General features: G+C 39.0%; 1 protein-coding gene across 5 annotated transcripts in view; it reads right to left on the reverse strand.

The window, feature by feature from the left end:
- inpp5b (inositol polyphosphate-5-phosphatase B) overlaps positions 1-16445 on the reverse strand; it is a 31416-nt gene that overhangs the window by 12787 nt on the left and 2184 nt on the right. For 2 of the 5 annotated variants that reach the window (XM_017708248.2, XM_037537240.1), the window contains exons 3-13: positions 16152-16249; positions 15654-15683; positions 15386-15496; positions 13429-13551; positions 7136-7229; positions 6061-6111; positions 5712-5885; positions 2774-2875; positions 2478-2592; positions 548-664; positions 48-235 (exon numbers count right to left, since the gene is read on the reverse strand). In XM_017708248.2, coding sequence (XP_017563737.1) covers positions 48-235; positions 548-664; positions 2478-2592; positions 2774-2875; positions 5712-5885; positions 6061-6111; positions 7136-7229; positions 13429-13551; positions 15386-15496; positions 15654-15683; positions 16152-16249 — 1203 coding nt within the window. Of the gene's footprint in view, positions 1-47; positions 236-547; positions 665-2477; positions 2593-2773; positions 2876-5711; positions 5886-6060; positions 6112-7135; positions 7230-8850; positions 8990-13428; positions 13552-15385; positions 15497-15653; positions 15684-16151; positions 16250-16445 lie in introns of those variants that run through there. The other 3 variants (XM_017708249.2, XM_017708250.2, XM_037537241.1) reach the window with 3 other exon arrangements.

A 16445-nucleotide genomic window follows, 5' to 3' on the forward strand; every position in this document is an offset into this window, starting at 1 on the left:
CTTATTTATCGCTTTAGGCTGAATCATGTTTGAGGGAAAAACATTACCTATGCTTCATGATGGTAAGAGGTGAAAGTGTTGGGTCTAGTTGCCTGAAGAGCATTCTGCTACAGATGTCTCTGTAGTCCTGGTTCCGTCTCTCATACTCCTCTACATGAGCTGCCAGATGTGCGTTCACTACACAGACGTCCGAATTGTGGAATCGGAAGCGAACTGCTACCGCACCTTTATTACCCTGGTTAACAGGATTAACAGGGGTCAACTGAAACATTCGTCATAAGTGAAACAATAAAAGCTAGTTGATGTAAACTACACTACACAGTGTAGTGCTACAAGTCCTCCAGGACTAAAACTGAAGGTCTTCTAAACAATAAAATAAATGGAAAAACAACCAAGCCATCAGGGACTTTCTGAGTAGTAATCAGGATGGATACCTTCTTTAACAACAGCAATGAAGTAATGCCAAGTTCAATATACGTCAGAAGCTTCCGTATTGGAGTAAGCTCACATACTGTTGAGAGCGAATGGCATGCCCACATGATCTCACCATTCTTCCCATGATGCCTGTTCCTACAGTTTCTGCCTCCATATCAGAGATGTGCTCAGCGTGCTCCTTCTTCACATAAAAAAGTAGCATAATCCCCACCAGCCGGACCAGCTTCACCTACCACACACAGCAAAAGGCTTAACAGCTGCTCTCTCACACAGCCTCCTACACCAACCACAATGCTGTGCAGCACAAAATAACAGATGAAGAATGCAACACATTAAATCTAGATTTGACTCTGAATTAGGGCTGGGCGATAAAACGATAATGATAAGTAAGACAGCAATATAACCTTTCCTCAATAGAGCGATAAGAAAAAAAAAGGTTAGATAAATTTATAATACAATAGACCACTCACATTTCCACATTCAGCGACGGCCCTGGTGGCATTTTCTACTGCAAGGAAAGTGACACTACTCTCCTGTCGCCAGGAGATGGCGCACTTCCAAGTTTGTCGACATGATTAGAGAGGTGGGCGATGAATAAAATGAGTCGCTAAATATACTTTAGCAACGTCTGAAATATGGAGTTATACATTCCATTTGAGTGGAGCAACCAGCAATCTGTTCTGTGACCAAGTGCAAGTGACAAGATAAGTGGTGTAACTGTACTGTCTTACTTTGAACTCTACTCTTTCCACACATCATAACAAGTTTTAGTAGCGTTATATCACATCTACAAAGCTGTGTTACAGCTCCAAACCGTCATATTTTAGTATTAGTGCATTCCCGAGCAACGAAAGTGAAAAAATGAAGTGAGTTCATGCAAGTTACAGCGCTGATTTAAATGAAAACGAAATTGAAGAAGCTGTGGGGCATTGGAAAGTGAAAGAGGACTATCTTTCCAGGCTAGCTGTTTTTAGCACCTGACTAACTTGAAGCAGTACTCAGTCACTCACACAACACAGCAATTAATGCTACTGTAGCTCAAACATGACACCAAAGCACTGCTTTCGGTTTAGAAATAGCTAAAAGGAGGACTCTGTTTGTCTGGTGTTTGATACACCCCTCTAACACTACTACTGATGAGAGAAATTCAGACATCACTAGCTGGTGTTTGAATACTGTGATATGCTCTGACATACCGTATGTAGGAGTGAGGCTGGCTAGGTGGCTGTGTAATCCATCACTAACGTACTGAGCCAGTAAATGTTCGCTGTTCCTACCAAGTTTACGTTGTTGAGAAACTAAACAGTTTATCACTGTTGTTGGCCAGTTGTTTAGCAATTGTTACGGGATGGCCAAGCATTCGTCACCAGCTAAAATTAATCAGTTGTCCTTCTTAAATTAAGACTACTACTACTACTACTACTACTACTACTACTACTACTACTACTACTACAAAAAAGGGCTTTTCCAGCTGGTAAAAAAGAAATTTCATCCCACTGTCCCATGACAGATTTGTGAAATGTTCCACTGTTTGGTAAGTGTTTGTCATGTTCTGACCATAAAGGATAGTTTAAAACAGCAATTGAATTTTGTTTATCGTTATAACATTTTTTGCCATATCACCCAGCTCTACTCTGAATTTTAAAAAAGATGCCATAACCATGTCTTATTGAGCCCTACTCATGACTTTCAATGCTGAAGGTATTCGAAAATAACATTTTAAATTCATTGACTAATTGAGGCAGAAAATGTTACTGAAGTGGATTTGCTAAACTGTGACATTAACAAAACCTTACAACATGCCATTTAAGGGAAGTTGGGTAAATTTTTTTTTTTTTTTTTTAATCAACCGGTGCTTTGTGACAAGTGCACAGTCATAAATTATGGCTTAACACAATGATTCTATATTGACTGTATCTACTGCAAAAATCTGATTTTCTACTATGAAAAAAAAGTAAAGCTCAATTTTTATCCACTGCATCCAGAACATGTGTGTTAACATAAAATGTCAAAGTTACAGTAAGACGAGAGGAAGCCCTTACTAAGGCATACTTGGCATCAGAGTGGAGTCCCTCAGACACAGCCTTCATCCATTCCTGCTCCTTGGGTGTGTCATTAAAGAAAAATACCTCTTTACTCAGGTCCAGCTCTTGGAATCTAATGAGAAAATGTAAATATTTTACTCTTATGAAAGAAGCCCATATCTTTGTTATAGGGCATGTACGCTAGGTTCTTATCTTTCTCAGAAGGATTTCTTGTTTTGTCTATGTTGAGACATTCAACAACCCGCAGCAAAAGGTGCAGAAGAACTAAAAACAGCAGCTTGTGCAAGCCCTACCCTATGCAGTAGAGATCAGGGGGCTGAGGCGTGCAGCCCAGCCATGAACGAAGACTCTCCTTCGGTGTCTGCCCATTTACATTGTATGTGCCCAGGAAAAAACTGAGAAAAAAGCAAAAATTAAAGCTCTAAGTACATACATAAGCAGATCAACACAGACATTTACATATTCCAGGGATGACGCCTACAAGGTCTGTATGTGACTGGTGCAACACAAATGATAAAACACTGTAAAAGTCTGACTGACTAGCAAAATCACCAGACCTTAATTCCAATTCTCAGTCTGGAAAAGCAGTTGAAATGTTGATTTACACCAACATGAACTCTAGCTGAAATGTGCGTCCTGTTTGTGAAAGAGTGACCTAGAATGTACAGAAACTGCAGTAATCCTTACATTACATGACTGAAGCTGTTAGTAAAGGGAATTTCAAGGATTTTTCAAATATTCTGCAAAATTCAATGAAAGAGTTGCAAACAAAGTCATTCAGATCAGTGTGATGTAAAATGGTTAAATGTAGGGAAATTCACTGCCTTGGATTTCTTTACAGTCACGATAAGGTTGATTGCAGTAACATCAACACAAATATAGCTTTTTATCTATGCCTAAAATGACCAGTGAACCCAAACGTCTTCAGTGATTTTTTTACATAATGTGATAAATCAGCTATAAGCCAGAAAATAAATTTATTTTGCTTTACAGCGCCTTGCATGTACCTCTCTGCTTGGAACGCATTTTAAAAAATGCTTTAGTCCACAACATTGTGTGACAAACTATTTTAGTGGCAAATTTGGTAGGTTTCGCTAGAACAAAGCATTTCACATCAAACTACTCTGAAAGACTTTGTTAACCTCTTAATGATTTCCTTATGCAGAAATTTTGAAAAAGGTGGAACTACCTGCATACATACACTGCTCAAAAAAATAAAGGGAACACTTAAACAACACAATATAACTCCTAGTAAATCAAACTTCTGTGAAATCAAACTGTCCACTTAGAAGGCAACACTGATTGACAATCAGTTTCACATGCTGTTGTGCAAATGGAATAGACAACAGGTGGAATTTATTGGCAATTAGCAAGACACACTCAATAAAGGAGTGGTTCTGCAGGTGGGGACCACAGACCACTTCTCAGTACCTTTCTGCTTTCTGGCTGATGTTTTGGTCACTTTTGAATGTTGGTGGTGCTTTCACACTCGTGGTAGCATGAGACGGACTCTACAACCCACACAAGTGGCTCAGGTAGTGCAGCTCATCCAGGATGGCACATCAATGCGAGCTGTGGCAAGAAGGTTTGCTGTGTCTGTCAGCATAGTGTCCAGAGGCTGGAGGTGCTACCAGGAGACAGGCCAGTACACCAGGAGACGTGGAGGAGGCCGTAAGAGGGCAACAACCCAGCAGCAGGACCGCTACCTCCGCCTTTGTGCAAGGAGGAACAGGAGGAGCACTGCCAGAGCCCTGCAAAATGACCTCCAGCAGGCCACAAATGTGCATGTGTCTGCACAAACGGTTAGAAACCGACTCCATGAGGATGGTATGACGGCCCGACGTCCACAGATGTGGGTTGTGCTCACAGCCCAGCACCGTGCAGGACGCTTGGCATTTGCCAGAGAACACCAGGATTGGGAAATTCGCCACTGGCGCCCTGTGCTCTTCACAGATGAAAGCAGGTTCACACTGAGCAGACGTGACAGAGTGTGGAGACGCCGTGGAGAGCGATCTGCTGCCTGCAACATCCTTCAGCATGGTTTGGCAGTGGGTCAGTAATGATGTGGGGTGGCATTTCTTTGGAGGGCCGCACAGCCCTCCATGTGCTCGCCAGAGGTAGCCTGACTGCCATTAGGTACCGAGATGAGATCCTCAGACCCCTTGTGAGACCATATGCTGGTGCAGTTGGCCCTGGGTTCCTCCTAATTCAGGACAATGCTAGACCTCATGTGGCTGGAGTGTGTCAGCAGTTCCTGCAAGATGAAGGCATTGAAGCTATGGACTGGCCCGCCCGTTCCCCAGACCTGAATCCGATTGAGCACATCTGGGATATCATGTCTCGCTCCATCCACCAATGCCACGTTGCACCACAGACTGTCCAGGAGTTGGCGGATGCTTTAGTCCAGGTCTGGGAGGAGATCGCTCAGGAGACCATCCGCCACCTCATCAGGAGCATGCCCAGGCGTTGTAGGGAGGTCATACAGGCACGTGGAGGCCACACACAATACTGAGCCTCATTTTGACTTATTTTAAGGACATTACATCAAAGTTGGATCAGCCTGTAGTGTTTTTCCACTTTAATTTTGTGTGTGACTCCAAATCCAGGCCTCCATTGGTTAATAAATTTGATTTCCATTGATGATTTTTGTGTGATTTTGTTGTCAGCACATTCAACTTTGTACAGAACAAAGTATTCAATGAGAATATTTCATTCATTCAGATCTAGGATGTGTTATTTGAGTGTTCTCTTTATTTTTTTGAGCAGTGTATATAAACTCTCTGGCCTGATGAGAGGTGCACAATCAGCAATACTGATAAAAAGATTATTTTAAATACAAGGTAAACTTTTCTTTTTTCTCTTTGTGTATTTTTTGCATGTATGTCTGCAAAAACTAGTTTCACTTGTGAGAAAATCATCCTAAAGGGGGCAGTGTAGCCAACTACTAAGCCCTGGTTGTGTATGGCAGATGAATTGCATGAAAAATAGAATAATAAACACAATTAAGTTATTTGATCATACAAAAAGAAACTAAGATACTCAGTTGAGGCTCAAATATTCTTCATTTTTTTCCAGATACTTTTTTTTTTTATACTAAGTACCTTTTTCAGTTTAGGTCTTCTTTGTGCCTCATTCTGCATTTACATTTCAAATCATTCTGAGGAAATTCAAATTACCACCAATAACCTAAAGAAAATGTCAACTGTGCACCAAAGCACAAGAATGTCTTACCTAAAGTTCTCGATATATGTGTAAGCATCCTCATTCTTGAGAAGTTCACACTTGATGAGGGTGTCTCGCAGACCAAACTGGGGCATGGTAAGCATCTGGGCTTTATTAGATACTGTGTGTGTGGACAAGCGAACCAGCTCATTCCTCCCCTCACCTTTCACCCTCTCCTGGCTGCTGCAAATTTTGAAAATATGCTTACATTAACACCAATTCTAATTTTTTTTCTTCCAAAAAAATATGACCAACAAAAAAATAATATCCTACCAGTTTCACTCAGACAGAGATAACAAGCAAAAGTGTATATGGCTGTAGAACAAGTCACGGACTTGTCAGATCTATGAGTCAATACCTAGTTTCACGGTTATCAATCCAGGGTGTAGGCCAGATAAGACTCTCCTTCCTTCGCCCAACAGAAGAAATCATATGCTCAACTGGATACATTTTAGGTATATTTTACAAACACTCAAGAAAATTCAACTTATATTGCAGCTTCTGGAGCTAAACAAATCAACAATCACACAATTAGTCGCTCTAGACTAAATACAATGAGTAAAAATATAGGGCCCTGGATGCCTTTACTATGAAGATGGTAATGTCAAAAGGAAGGCTCATTTCATTTAAATAAAAGTGCATGTTTGATGTGAATCATTTCAAGAAGCTAAAGGTCTATTTTATTTATCTTTAAGTACATCTTCACTGCACATTTTAGAGGTTTCTTTGCTGCTAAAGAAAAAGCCCTTTCGGATTTTACATAGGTCATAAGAGTCACATTGTAGTAAAATCCTTGTAATAAAATTTTAGTCTTAAAACTCTGTGATACCATCAAAATTTTGAGAAATCATGAGCTCTGCACTACAGGCACTTTAAAAACAATCACTGTGCAAATATCAGACATTTGATCTAGGGCTACACAATATGAGATAGTATTGTGGCATGCTGAAGGGTGGAGCAGCCTTTTCAGCAACGATGAGCTCAGGTAAAGCTCATTCAGCTGAGCAAAGTTAGCTCATCTGACCACAGATTAATTTTATGTTTGCCTACTTCTTGTTTCCATTCAGACCTGCTAAGTTGTGATCTGCATCATAGATCACAAGATTTTTTGGGCTACAGTTGCTCAAAAAGCCCTTTCCGATGTGCGGTTTTAGTAGCCTTGACTTTAAACAGACATTTGCGGTTTTCGTTTAGATGTCAAGAACTGAACTAAACTCTCGCTCCTGGGTGTCTCTGAATGCTTTCTAGTCTCCCTTTTCTGGCTACTAGTGCATGAAAAGTTAGATAATATATTATAATTATGTGTTATAATTATAACACATGCCAATTAGTGAATATGATTTAAACATCACTGTCTGTACAAACAAAATCTGAATATCATGCAACAACATAATGAACAACAACATAATTGGGACATGTTTGACTTCACCCACTTCTCATGAGCACCCTCTCCTCTGGCCTTGTCTGTGCTGGAATTTGTATGTTTGTCCTCTTTGTGTCCTCTGGTGTCGGCAGAATGGGATCTCTCTGTAAGAAGGAGAGGAAACAACTCAAAGAAAAACCCTGACTGTAGATCAGACACAGCATTTGGTCTACCCAACATTATGTCATCTGCATATTAAGGTGACAGGTAGGCTAATGAGTACTCAGCAGCAACACTTAAATGGGGCTGGCATAATGTCTAGGAGCTTGAGGCTGGGAACAGAAAACCTTGTTGAGCTCAGACTGACAACACATACCACTGATCCAAACTGTAAGAAAATGCTGAATCTTCTTCTTTAATATCAAGCAACGTTATGGTTAGCAAGCTCAATGATAATGTTTTCAGTGCCTGCACTACATTTACTTGGTTGAAAATGTCCATAATGCAAGATATGTAGACTTGGCAGCCAATCTTAAAAAGAGTGTTTAGCATAATGGCCTAATTAAATATACATATACATACATACATACATATATGCATACACACACACACACACACACACACACACACACACATATGTATGTATTAAAAATGTAAGAATGGCACTCATTGTGAGCAGAGCTTTGTTTTTTGGTAATTCCAACAGCATTTTTGGAAATGGGAATGGAAAACATTACATTGCCCAGGAAAGCAGAGACACTTCCAGGAAGCCATAAACATGCTAGAGAATGACCTACATCAAAAACATTTATGAGGTAAATAACTCAAAATAAAGCCTGCTCAATAACCAACATCAAAAACATTTATGAGGTAAATAACTCAAAATAAAGCCTGCTCAATAACCAATCAAGTTGGGAATCAACATCACACTAGTATCCATGTAACAAGAGTGCGACATTTTTGAGATTATGCTGCGAGTATGTTTGAGATTATGCTACCGTGACACTGAACCAGCACTTTCAACAACCAAACCGGTCTACTCCGCACTGACCACAGAAAAAGAGGCGTTACAGTGCAGACTCCAGTGTACGTCTGAGCTTGGAAAACACTTCAAAACAAGCCAGGACAACGCAGGACAATGACACACTATTACCATGTGTAACGCCTCGCAAACAGATTCTACACATAATTTAGCGAGGCTCAAAGGTTCAGGGGAAACAAACAAAAACAGTAGCAAGCACCCACGGCCATAACATTACCCTCACAGTGGATCTGAACAATTTGAAGGGGATTAAACAAAAACTAACACAACTATTCATACCTTACTATGTAACCTAGCTGCTTAACAGGGGTTTAACTGTCAGTCAACCGTTGAGGCGAACACACGGTCAGGCTTTTCCTGGAATGTTGCAACACACATTAGCTAGTACATTAACTACAGCTACAGTTTGCGCTCTTCAAGCTCCTCCCTGCTAAACCGACGCATTTATTTATATCCAAGTAAGTTTGCCAAGTCTGTAAATCCGCGGTGTATTTAATTAGCTACCTGGGTCAGCTAGCTTGCAAGAAAGCTAGAGCTCGGTGGGCTCCGACTGTAAGTTAGCTCTACTGTAGCAACGAGGCTAATCTTCTGTTACAAAGAAGAGTTTCTCGGACTTCACTCGGACGTAACGACAGTTCACGCTAAATTTAGCACAAACAGGCAACACGACCAACTCGCTAGATAACCTCATAAAACGAGGCTGCAAAACATTTATCAACATATATAACACATATAATCCTCACCAATTAATCCTCCAGCATCAGACATTTCCTTCAAACCCCGCTGGCATTGTGGAGAGAATAAATCCAGAGAGCCGCAGGCTGTGTGACCATGAGCTGCCGCACCACCCACTGACAGGCGGCACGGCTCTCCTTCACCGCTGACACGAGCAAAGTGCACAGACCCGCGCAATCGAGCAGCAGATCAGTCGATCGGCAGCCAGCCGTTTCCCACCAGACCTGATGTTTTCTTCAAAACTCCGATAAACTCGAATTTTAGAAAGGCACTTTAGCTTTATCTATAGTCTGAGCAGTACTTTTCAAAATGATAACCACCTTAAAGAAACGGTTCGCTGAGAAACTGCATTTACAAAACTCTCCCCTTTAAGGGACATTCCAACCTAAAGGTAGCATTTAATGTTATTTTCGGTATGATTTTGTAGTTGTGTTTTCATCCACACCTCTCACTATAATACCCAGCACGCTACACAAACGCATCAACACATTCCGACTGATCCAGAGGCTACTGAACACATCTGTGGTGTTTGCTAGCATTACTAATACAGCACCACCCTCCAATGGTCATCCAATGTTTTGCTTTGTTAAAGAATTGACTTGAAGAATTTGACTGCGAGCAAAACAAATTTCAGACAACCCTCCCCCAACTATCCAAATCCATTCAAAATTTACTTTTATGTTCTAGATACACTACTGGGTGGGGGTTTTCTAGTGCTCAAGCTAGGAAATCTCAATTTAGAACAGGTGGTTACATTTTTCATGCTGACCAACCAAAATGTAGACATGTAGGCTTTTTGCCTCCAATATATTAGACTCATAGCACCACTTCAAAACCAAAGAAGCAACTTCAGACACAAAAACTGCTTTGGCCAATCAACTACGTCTGTGGTAAAGGGAAAAACTGTGTAAACATGATTTTTCGATAAACTATTTGGTTTACAACAAATGATGCACACATGACATACACATCTAAATACTGTACAACTACATCTGACCAGACAATGTCAAACACTCTAGCTTTCAAAAATACTCATTGTTAGAAAAGCTGAAAAATCATAGTGTTACTTCACACACACAATTGAAGCAGACAATCAGATACTGAAACTGCTAAACAGCATTCATATTATCTGCTTTTATCCACCAATCTTCTTTTATGGATTGAAGTTCCAAACAGCTTTGCTCAAAGTTTAGATGGTTCATGCACTGATTTTTTTATACCAAGGCCACTGAGATCAGCCTTGAGTGAAAAGTGCAGGCCATTGCTCATTCTGAGCAGTAGAGAGACTTGACACAGCAGTGCAAAGTGGTATGCAGACATACCGGTCTGGTTCCTTACAGGAGGTTGAGCAAATGGTGAAGGAAATACCATCATTTTCTTTCATAAGACAGTCAGCCAGTGAAGAAACAGAACTGCATTTTATTGAGGCCGCCAGGAAACACTAAAACCGTTACCATAACGCAAATTAAAACCAAATATGCCAAGTAATTTTCACTCTGTCACTACCTCAGGACAGTGTTATCAGTTAACAAAGTGGAGAGACATACCACACCTCTGACATCAACACAGCAAATAAAAATGTCTTATGTCACTTAGCTACAGTCTGCTTTACACAGCTTCCTTTGAGCAATCATGCTGATCCAGTTATCTGCTGAGTCACTATAGTCAGAAGTGGACACGCACAGATTTTACTGGGGGAATCCCACTTGATTGTCTTTTTCTTGAGAAGTGCCTGTTTGAATATACCTTGAATATTCATAAATGTTTATAAATTCATAGATATTTAATAAACCAGTAAATGTGACAAATCTATTGCATTTCCTACATTAAAATAATTATGTAGAATTAAGAACTTACAGCTTTATGGCTTGTTCTTAATTTTAACTTGACACTTCAAATCCAACTTCTAAAAACTCCTTCAACTCTTAAATTTTCTGCAACTCTATTCTTTCACACTTCTCTTTTCTGTCTTCAAGTCCTTGCCCTCCTTTCACTGTTCTCCACACATCTCTCCTTTTTTTATTTTATTAAAGCTGAAAAAAAACAAACAAAAAAAAAAAAACACTCAAAATATGCATGTTGCCACATAAGCACTTTTGTACTTATCACCAATAAATACTAGTCTCTATCATAAGTACGGTTAAGTCAACAGGTGCATCATCATGCCAACCAGTCTTCTGTGTGCAACAATAATACAGATGTTTAAAGATGAAAGCATAGATCTACAGGTTACGTGGTACTGCATATTACAGCATTGTAATCCTGTATGTAAATTTACATTCAAATATGTTTAGTCAATTAACAGACACACTGTTTCAGAGCGACTTACAAAACGTGTAGACAGTAGAAGCTAAAGCAATGCACATTACTAACAGATACTGCAATAATATGTAACATGAGAGACAAGAGCCATAACACATCTAGTTAAATAAAGAAATACAAGTGTACATACTGAAGTTCTCAAAGGAGAGAAATGACACAGTGATTCAGAAATGAAGTACAACTGAGTGCAAGTGTTTTAAAGTCTTTTTAAAGTTTAAATAACCTCCACATAATGTGAATGTTTAAGGAAGAACCCCTAAAGAACCTTTACATTATATGAAGGTTCTTTAAACCCTGAAAAGGTTCTTCACACTTAGACATGTCATTTACAAAACTGACCCTTTAGACAATCATGAGTGATTCTTCTACGGCATTGCTCAAAGAACTATGTACTCAGCAGAGGCGTGACATGAGAGAACTATTGACTACACAGACTACAGCATTCTGAATGCTCTATAAAAGAGAAATGGCAAATGATGGAAGGCTAAGAAAGAGGAAATTGCAATAGTGAAGTCCTGAGACTTGTTTTGTCTTGTCCAAATTCAACTTCACGCATTAAGAGAAAGTCAGTCACATATCTTGTGAGATGTCTGAGGTGGATTGTAAAACCAGGAAGTATAGCTTTGTTTCATCAGCATTGATGTACAAGGACTCCTGGGGAACCCCAGTAGTGAGGCTATGCAATACAGAGTAAGAACCATTCAAAGTTACCTATTAGGACTGACTGTAAAAGTAACAACAAGAGCACTTCTGTTGAAACTGTTCAAGTAAGTATCTTGCAGTTCATGGTGTCAAAGGCAGCTGACAAGTCAAAGAGGATGAGGACTGAAGACACGCAGATGGAGAGGTTTAGTGAGTGACAAGAGAGCAGTTTCTGTTGATTTCCCTGGTTTGTTTCTAGATTGTGGTGTCAAGATTTCAAGATTGTTCCCCTTAAGATGGGAAGATAGATGATGCACCAGAACCGCAAAAAAAAAAAAAAAACAAACAAAAAAAACCCCCAAAAACTGCTTATTGTGTCAATAGTTCTCAACATTCATAGGTTCTAAGGTAGGCAGATTTGAAAGTAGAAGGAATCTGATCAGAAATTAATGAGGAATTAATTAGTGAGGTCAGAATGTTAAATGTCAGTGTTCCTAGCACCCTATTCACCCTGCTACTGGAAGTTATTTGATCTCCAGCCCCATGAGAACATATCTTCACAATAGGGATCCATCAAGAAGTCAAGTACGAGTAAATGTTCTTTAGTACTTGCGGATACAGAGTCCGATCCCATAATAAAATACCAACTTAGAATTAACAATTTTGAATAAAGCTGTTTCAAAGCAACATGCTGCACATACGAGTTCCAAGCAGAAACACTGAGAAACTGAGCTACTGCAGCTCAGCTAACAACAACGTGCAATAACAGTATATACACAGTAGGACAAAATGGTCTCTCTACAGTTTATTTTACAAAGACAGTTTAAATTTAAAAATGCACACGTATGCTAGGGTTCAGCCAGGAAATAACATCAGTGTCCATCGTCAGTCTGACAGACGATGCTGGCTCAACATTGTGATGCCACACTCACCACTATTTATTGAAAAATTTCTGAAACAAACTGTGATACGTGGTCTTTTTTTGTAAGGTTTGGGCTTGAAGCAACAGCCCTAGAAATCAGCCAAGAATAAACAAATGCATGTGCTTTTAACACACCTTTCTTTATCATTCTTCTAGCAAATGGACGACACAAGACTAACTCTGTGATCTCTGTACAGCTTTAGATTTCCAGGATGTAGGAGTGGCCATCATGTGCAAGCTGCAAAGTCAACCCCCACCATGCCTCGACCCACATCGCAATGTTTCTCTGCAGACATTATCATATCCCTGTTAGGCAGTCACTGCTGAACCCTAGTTTATCCCTCACATTCTACTCAGTCAAATGGAGTAAAGTATGCACACTATGGTAGGATGGTAAATGGTAAAATGTCTCACTTTTAACATGTGATATGTGTTTTATGTTCTACTGTGAATAAAATATGGGTCTATGAGATTTGCAAATCATTGCCTTCTGTTTTTATTTACATTTATTTACATTTTACACAGCATCCCAACTTTTTTGGAATCTGGGTTGTATTTGACAGTTATAATTTTAGCCATATTTAAGCAACAGTTCAAAAATGTGTTGGTGGATTACTTGAAGATACAGACAATTTAGTTTTCTATAAAATCTAATTTGTAAGCATTAAAAGATTATTTTCAGGAAAGGGAAAACACTTGCCTCTTTTTGCAATCTTGCCAGTTGATGCAGCAATGGAAGGTAATGATCCAGGCTCTTTGGCACTTTTCTGGTATTTGGTAAGCCAGTCAAACTTTGGAGACTTTGGGTACTGCTCACAGACATCTAAAAACAAAGTGGAAATAGAAAAAAAAGCAATCAAAGGGCAAATCAAAGGGGACTTGCATTCAGATTTTAAATTCAAAACAAGGATTTACTAGCAGTGACATTGTTACACCCTTTGCTTGAGCTTTTGGAAAGAAATTATCATTTCAATTGGAGGACATATGATCATAAAGGGCCAGTTCAACTAAACAAGCATACAGCTGCATTCCACTTTTCTAAAATGAGAACTTAAAGGCAATATCATGAGAGTACTGAAGTCTAAAGGTTTTTAGTCACAAAAAAAAAAACTGATTTTCAAAAAATGTTTCCTGATTTCAAACATGCACCTAAACTCAACACAATCTGACTTATCTATGTATATATATAATATATAGATAATTATTATTCCAACCTAATTTTATAGCCACAAAATGAGCATTGTAACTATGCACAGACTCTGACAAATAATTAATGCATCAAAATCAATTATCTGCTTATTGACAAGAAGTTGTTTTTAAAGATAAATAAAACAAATAGCTCCTTTAAATGAGAATCCTGGAACAGGAACTGTCTGGTGTTAATATTAATGCCACATCTGGGTAAGAAGGAAAAAAAAAAACACTGCTACTATAGCAAGCACGTCAAGTAATAATTCAGGAAAGAAAGAGAAATCAATCAGAAATCCATTTTTGTAAACATCACAGTTTCTTTTTCAGTATTCGGATGTTAGAAATTTAAGCACATAAAGAAACTCTCTTTTTCAGGCCTTCTCTCCCACACAGCAAGAGATGGACATCCTGTTCTAGAAAGATGGTGGTTCAATTCAACCACAAGACTCTAACACAAACTTGATTGCTACTACTTACCTTGCAAGTTTTTCATATTCCTTCTGGCAACAAAAATGTCTGCACAGTCACTCAAGACTCTCCATTACTGTCACTGTGAGTTTGTAATTATACATTTATCATACCATACCACAAAACCCCCTACAAGTCTTACGAAGCACTAATTAGAAAATACAGGATATCCTCTTTGACTAAAAAGAACTTGCTATGTGTGTAGCATTTAATGTAAACAATCAGCTAACTCAAAACAAGTAAAAAAGAACATCTCCATGTCCATTACAGACAAGAAACTTAATTTTGACAACTCAGTTGACCAACCTTCACCCCCTCATTCCTTATTCTCTCGCCCCCCACTTAGTGTCTGACTCCTTCTCTTCTTTTTGGTCTTAGCACATCATTGCCACATTTGGCTTCCTTCTGAGAGGCCTGTTCACTGAGAGAGTGAGTGGTCTTTTCTCTTTGAGTCTCTTGCAGTTTCATAAAGAGACCACAAAGCTATATTAACCAAGCCAAAATGTAACTAACCAAAATGTCACTACACATGAGTTTATGTATTGTAGCCCACATACAAAACTAATATTTCAACCACGTCCTTACAGATAGGTGACTACGAAAGAGGACATTTCCTCCATCTTTCAGTGTTGTGCATTTGTATGTGTAGAAAAAAAGAACAGTAAAAAACATACAAAATGTGTCAAATGTGTCAATCTGCATCTTTACACAGCAGAATCAATGCACTTTATTATGTGGTCCTCCTGGATTTGTTTTGGGCACCACAGATTTAAACTTAAACAAAGTTAAGAATATAACTGTGAAGTAAATATTAGGCCTATTAAGGTTTGCAAATTATATATTTTGATTTAAAAATAACTGCTCAAAGTCTAGCAAACACCACAGCTGGCTCTACTAAGCAGCTGAGAATAGTTTAACCTTAAAAAGCTGAGCAGTGTATCCAAGGAGACATATAAAACACACTGATCACTGATAAACAGAAGAGGTCGAAGGCTTACCGCACCATGCTCTGTTGACCTCACTGAGGAAAAGACGTGTGTGGGACCCAAAAGGTAATTTGAACTCTATCTCCTCATTTAGGAATGTCACCCTCAATCGAGTGTCTGCACCTAAAATAGGAAAAAGAAATACAATGACCTGTTATGTCCTTTAGAAGTGATCTGACTGGTTTGGGTTTTGTTCCAATAAAGCAAAAAAAAAAAAAAACCTCAAAAAACACAATGTATAAAAACATTTTTTTTTTCTAAAATACAATAACGTACTCACCAACTACAGCAAGCTCCTCTGGGGAGGACACTGGAAGGAAAACAGAGCAAAACACTAGACTGTGTTGTGCTATAAAAAAACGTGCTATAACTTTATAACGTTGTTTTGGTTTTTTTTTTGGGGGGGGGGGGATGAACAGTAACTGTCCATTAATGTGTGCAGAAGTATAGAGGATATGTGCTTACTTGAAAATGCAATTTGACCGGGGGTGTGCAAACTCTTGCACATGACCCTATGTATGCAGTGTTTCCCACACATTTAGGTGACCCCCCCCCCCACCCGCAATCCTCCCGACCCATGTATACTGACAGCCACCCAAGCACACTTTGTCCCATTTTAACATTTTCCAAAATATTTCAAATGGTTAAATATTCACATAATAAGAGACAGAAGCTGTTCAGTTACAAAAAAAAAAAAAGAAACTACACTACTAAATTACAAGATAATAAAAAGCCAACAACCATATAAGAGAACTTTTAACATATTGGTCTGGCTTACCTTCAACAACAGAAAAGTCGTATGAAATGGGAATTATTTTTTGCAGTGTTACATCACTACCAGTGATTGCCATTCTTCTGTGCATAAACATGAATAACCTGAAACATAAAGGAGGGAATACATTATATCTAGCGGACACTAAACACCAGAAGTATTTATTATGGGAGAAGCCATCGATGCTTGTGAGCTTCAGTGATGGTCTGTATCATACTGATGTAGTGTGCCTCCCTTCTTCAAACATTAAAATGAACTAGACCTGGGGAGTTCATTACAAGCATACTAAAGCATATGTTT

This window comes from Pygocentrus nattereri, chromosome 3 (genome assembly GCF_015220715.1).
Source record: "Pygocentrus nattereri isolate fPygNat1 chromosome 3, fPygNat1.pri, whole genome shotgun sequence".
Taxonomy (NCBI): Eukaryota; Metazoa; Chordata; class Actinopteri; order Characiformes; family Serrasalmidae; genus Pygocentrus; species Pygocentrus nattereri.